We start from the raw sequence: 5,847 nt of genomic DNA, 5'->3' as shown, positions 1-5,847 counted from the left end.
GTAAATGCAATTGATTGGACATGATTTGGAAAGGCACACACCAGTCTATATAAGGTCCCACAGTTGACAGTGCATGTCAGAGCAAAAACCAAGCCATGAGGTCGAAGGAATTGTCCGTAGAGCTCTGAGACAGGATTGTGTCGAGGCACAGATCTGGGGAAGGGTACCAAAACATTTCTGCAGCATTGAAGGTCCCCAAGAACACAGTGGCCTCCATCATTCTTAAATGGAAGAAGTTTGGAACCACCAAGACTCTTCCTAGAGCTGGCCGCCCGGCCAAACTGAGCAATCGGGGGAGAAGGGCCTTGGTCAGGGAAGTGACCAAGAACCCGATGGTCACACTGACAGAGCTCCAGAGTTCCTCTGTGGAGGTGGGAGAACCTTCCAGAAAGACAACCATCTTTGCAGCACTCCACCAATCAGGCCTTTATGGTAGAGTGGCCAGACAGAAGCCACTCCTCAGTAAAAGGCACATGACAGCCCGCTTGGAGTTTTCCGAAAGGCACCTAAAGGACTCTCAGACCATGAGAAACAAGATTCTCTGGTCTGATGAAACCAAGATTGAACTCTTTGGCTTGAATGCCAAGCGTCACGTCTGTAGGAAACCTAGCACCATCCCTACGGTGAAGCATGGTGGTGCCAGCGTCATGCTGTGGGGATGTTTTTCAGCGGCAGGGACTGGGAGACTAGTCAGGATTGAGGGAAAGATGAACGAATCAAAGTACAGAAAGATCGTTGATGAAAACCTGCTTCAGAGCGCTCAGGACCTCAGACTGGGGCGAAGGTTCACCTTCCAACAAGACAAGGACCCTAAGCACACAGCCAAGACAACGCAGGAGTGGCTTTGGGACAAGTCTCTGAATGTCCTTGAGTGGCCCAGCCAGAGCCCGGACTTGAACCCGATTGAACATCTCTGGAGAGACCTGAAAATAGCTGTGCAGCGACACTCCTCATCCAACCTGACAGAGCTTGAAAGGATCTGCAGAGAAGAATGGGAGAAGCTTCGAGCATCATACCCAAGATATAATATAAATAGTATAATTGATGATATGCTGGATGACTTGTAAAGTATGGTTACATTTCATTTGCTCTGTTAAGCCTTCCCTTTAGAATGACTTCGATAGCAACACTGAATCTAGTTACTATATTTACATTTTAGTCCTTTAGCAGACTAAGCGACTTATCAGAGCTGTTAGGGTTAAGTGCCTTGCTTAAGGGCACATTGACAGAGTTTTCACCTAGTGTATTCGAACCAGCAACCTTTCTGGCCCAACGCTCTTAACCACTAGGCTACCTGCCGCCCGCTTATTAAGAGATCTCTCAATAATCATTCTCATGATAGCACATTGGTAGTAGTCAGTGACAAATATCAAAGATTAGCGGGCAGGGCTTGGTTAAAACCCTGGAGGGGAGACCTAATGGATAGCTGTAGATAGATCAATTCTCCAGTAGGAGGTGCTGCCCAGCCTATTGTTTAAAAAAATATATATAGTGGATATAACATTGAAGGTCTGACGTTGTTTCAAATGTACAACTTCATCATAGGTTTGTCTATGTTGAAAATTGGTTACCATGATGACAGAATTCTTTGGTTGGAATTTCACCCTCAAAACAACACTTTTACTTTTTCAAATCCAATGTATTTTCCACATAGAGTCCACATCACAATACGTTGACAAATTACATTGAAACAACATTGATTCAACCAGCTTGTGCCCAGCACCAACTCATTCCAGGGTTTTTCTTTATTTTTACTATTTTCTACATTGTAGAATAATAGTGAAGACATCAAAACTATGAAATAACACATATGGAATCATGTAGTAACCAAAAAAGTGTTAAACAAATATAAATATATTTTATATTTGAGATTCTTCAAAGTAGCCACACTTTGCCTTGATGACAGCGTTGCACACTCTTGGCATTCTCTCAACCAGCTTCATGAGGTAGTCACCTGGAATGCATTTCAATTAAAGGTGTGTCTTCTTAAAAGTTAATTTGTGGAATTTATTTCCTTCTTTATGCGTTTGAGGCAATAAGTTGTGTTGTAACAAAGTAGAGTTGGTATACAGAAGATAGCCCTATTTGGTAAAAGACCAAGTCCATATTATGGCAAGAACAGCTCAAATAAGCAAAGAGAAACGACAGTCCGTCATTACTTTAATACATGAAGGTCAGTCAATATGGAAAATGTCAAGAACTTTGAAAGTTTCTTCAAATGCAGTCGCAATAACCATCAAGCGCTATGATGAAACTGGCTCTCATGAGGACCGCCACAGGAAAGGAAGACCCAGAGTTACCTCTGCTGCAGAGGATAAGTTCATTAGAGTTAACTGCACCTCAGATTGCAGCCCAAATAAATGCTTCACAGAGTTCAAGTAACAGACACATCTCAACATCAACTGTTCAGAGGAGACTGCGTGAATCAGGCCTTCATGGTTGAATTGCTGCAAAGAAACCACTACTAAAGGACACCAATAAGAAGAAGAGACTTGCTTGGGCAAAGAAACATGAGCAATGGACATTAGACCGGTGGAAATCTGTCCTTTGGTCTGATGAGTCCAAATGTGAGATGTTTGGTTCCAACCGCTGTGTCTTTGTGAGACGCAGAGTAGGTGAACGGATGATCTCTGCATGTGTGGTTCCCACCGTGAAGCATGGAGGAGGTGTGATGGAGTGGGGGTGCTTTGCTGTTGACACTGTCTGTGATTTATTTAGAATTCAAGGCACACTTAACCAGCATGGCTACCACAGCATTCTGCAGCGATACACCGTCCCATCTGGTGTGAGCTTACTGGGACTATAATTTGTTTTTCAACAGGACAATGACCCAAAACACACCTCCAGGCTGTGTAAGGGCTATTTGACCAAGGAGAGTGATGGAGTGCTGCATCAGATGACCTGGCCTCCACAATCCCCCAACCTCAACCCAATTAAGATGGTTTGGGATGAGTTGGACCGCAGAGTGAAGGAAAAGCAGCCAACAAGTGCTCAGCATATGTGGGAACTCCTTCAAGACTGTTGGAAAAGCATTCCTCATGAAGCTGGTTAAGAGAACGCCAAGAGTGTGCAAAGCTGTCATCAAGGCAAAGGGTGATTACTTTGGAGAATCTCAAATATAAAATACATTTTGATTTGTTTAACACTTTTTTGGTTACTTCATGATTCCATTTGTGTTATTTCATAGTTTTGATGTCTTCACTATTCTATTCTACAAGGTAGAAAAATATATAATGTAGAAAATAGTAAAAATAAAGAAAATCCCTTGAATGAGTTGGTGTGTCCAAACGTTTGACTGGTACTGTATGTGTATGAAGAATGTATAATCCATATACACACATGAGTAGTTGACTGTGTGATTCTGTGTTCTCTCTCGCTCTCTCTCTGTGTCTCTCTCTCTCCCCCTCACTTTTCTTCCTCTCATGTTACTGCCTGTGAGCTGTAATTACAGGGAGTGAAGAAGGGAGGGTTGAGGGGAGAACAGAGAGAGAGTGAAATAGAGACGAGTGGTAGTGGTGGTATGTGCAAGAGAAAAAAGGAGAGATATTCAGTTACATTCAATCATTGACCTTTAACCTAAATAAATGTTCAAATTAACAGGTGCATTCTCTCATGGCTGCTTTATGACTACCTGCCCTTGAGACAAGACAAACTTTTGTTCAGGTTGCCTTGGGCTCAGACAATTATAAAAACCCTGAAACATCCATTTTATTCTGTACCAGAGATATTTATGCCCAGTATTGATTGGCCTGTTTAATGATTCTACAATAGAAACAATGTGACAAAGACTAGATGTGCTTTGGCATTCCAATAGAACTGTTCATGAAATTACAATCCGGAAGAGGTTAATGGTTTTATTGATATAAGAACACATACTGTATAAAGGACTATTTCCACCAGTCCGGCAGGATACTGAAATACAGGCAATGTCTATACAAATAACAGCAAACTAAAACCACAAGTCCAAAGATAGTCAACCAATAGAATCTGTGAGGTCTTTTTGGACTTGTAACATTTGTAGTAACACATAAGTGTTCACACACAACAAATAAATGTGTTTTATCAGTGATGTAGTTATCAGTGAAATCACACACACACACACACAGGTTTGTTTTACTATCCTTGTGGGGACCAAACAATTGATTCCCATTCAAAATCCTATGTTCCCTAACCCCTAACCCTAACCTTAACCCTAAACCTAATTGTAACCCTAACCCTAACCCCTAAGTCTAAAATAGCCTTTTTCCTTGTGGGAACCAGCAAAATGTCCCCTCTTATCTGAATGTTCTTTGTTTCACTATCCTTGTGAAGACTTCTTGTCCCCACAAGGATAGTAAAACCAAACACACACACACACAACATATAACCTATTGTGCAATAGTCAAGAAAACATTGTGTGATGGGGCCTACACTGCGTTTTCCATTCCTCAAGGCCAGGAATGTCATCTAGTATCATTCTGTTAGACTCTGATAGACAACTTGCCAGTCAGTAGTCTAATGGATATATTTATGTCAATTGCTTGGCTTGAAATAATGATGCATTTCAGAGGCAAAAGTAGCCATAACATTTTAGTGGGTAAGGAATAGCTTAGGTTATGTTGTAGGCATAGGCCCAAAACAGGCAGCCTATAGGTAGGCCTAATAGAGAGGCCTACACAGCTAAATAAACCTATATGTCGCCTTTGAAAACAGAAATGTCAGTTTAGATCTCGTAATTTCTTCCCAGACTCTTTGGCATTTTTACAGCTGTACAGCCACTTTATGATCCTGGCATTGCGCTCAATGACCGATGTCCCCTGTCGAACAGTTTCATGCATCTCCTCTTCCAGTAAACCATCGTTACTGTCCTCGCCACTATTCCGTGAGAACCCGTCATCTGAAGTCGAGGTGCTGACGCTTCGGATTTTATTGTCAAGTTCATCCGAACACGCGGAAAAGTTTTCTTTGCCCAGGGACTCAATGACTTCGCCATCCAGTCCGCAGTATTTGAAGAACGCATCAAAGTCGGCAAAGTTTTTGGAATATCTTGAGCTGATGTCAGAGTGAGAACGGCCGACCCCTTTGCAAGCTCTCCTCTGAACTTCCGCGACTCTTTTGTGAGTGGGTCTCTGCATCACACATGGGGCCACTTTTGGCAGCGGGCTTCTTACGTCCGTCCATTCTTCATCTGTGGATAGAGATTGTGTTTCTGGCTGTATGGGTTTCGAATAGCCAGCCTTTGAATCACATTGCTTGGCAAGTCCTTCGGGTGTCGTAAATTTGGTATACATTTCCTCTGCCTCGCATTCCTTACCTGATGCCTCAGGTAGTAAACTTGCCTTATCCAGAGAGCTGAGCAACAACCTGCGCCCTAAATTCAGTTTGTTTCGCTCACGCGTCGATCCTTTCACAAGTTCACATTTCTGTCGGTACAGTAAAAGTGAGTCTCTTCTTTTGGAGGTCGTCCGATGCAGCACATTTTTGTCCTCCGGCGGCGAGCGCCCTCCTTGCACACTGCTTGTACCCGCAGGCGAATTCTTCCCACTGTTCCTACCGCTCCAGTTGGAGCTCCGGTTAGACGATCCGTTACTACTAACAGAGGCAGATCCAAAACTAACCACGGGCTCCTGTATAGAGTTGACCACCTGTTGACTTTTGACATACTGTTTTTTACTTGCGGCAAGCATCTCCACTGCGCTCATGCGTCCCCTCGCCTCGCTCTCCAGTTCCATCTGTTTCCGAAGGTATTCTGGACCCTTCTCTAGAATTCTAGTGGCATCTACACCTTTGTTAGTCATATTGTTGGTTTTTGCTTTCAAAACAGTACGCTAGCTGGCATTCCAAAACTGTACTCAGAATGTAAAGGGG

General features: G+C 43.1%; 1 protein-coding gene across 1 annotated transcript; it reads right to left on the bottom strand.

Moving 5' to 3' along the window:
• Positions 1-3,844: 3,844 nt before the first annotated feature.
• On the bottom strand, positions 3,845-5,782 carry fam110c (family with sequence similarity 110 member C). The gene has a single exon (XM_084148993.1). It carries the CDS (start codon positions 5,775-5,777, stop codon positions 4,698-4,700), a length of 1,080 nt encoding a protein of 359 aa, XP_084005119.1. The 5' UTR covers positions 5,778-5,782; the 3' UTR covers positions 3,845-4,697.
• Positions 5,783-5,847: the final 65 nt, after the last annotated feature.

This window comes from Coregonus lavaretus (genome assembly GCF_964263955.1).
Source record: "Coregonus lavaretus genome assembly, chromosome: 31".
Taxonomy (NCBI): domain Eukaryota; kingdom Metazoa; phylum Chordata; class Actinopteri; order Salmoniformes; family Salmonidae; genus Coregonus; species Coregonus lavaretus.
This window is presented reverse-complemented; position numbering and strand designations above follow the sequence as displayed.

Excerpts from the sequence above, each read along its gene's own strand:
- fam110c (XM_084148993.1), bottom strand. The coding sequence starts at position 5,777 with ATGACTAACAAAGGTGTAGATGCCACTAGAATTCTAGAGAAGGGTCCA.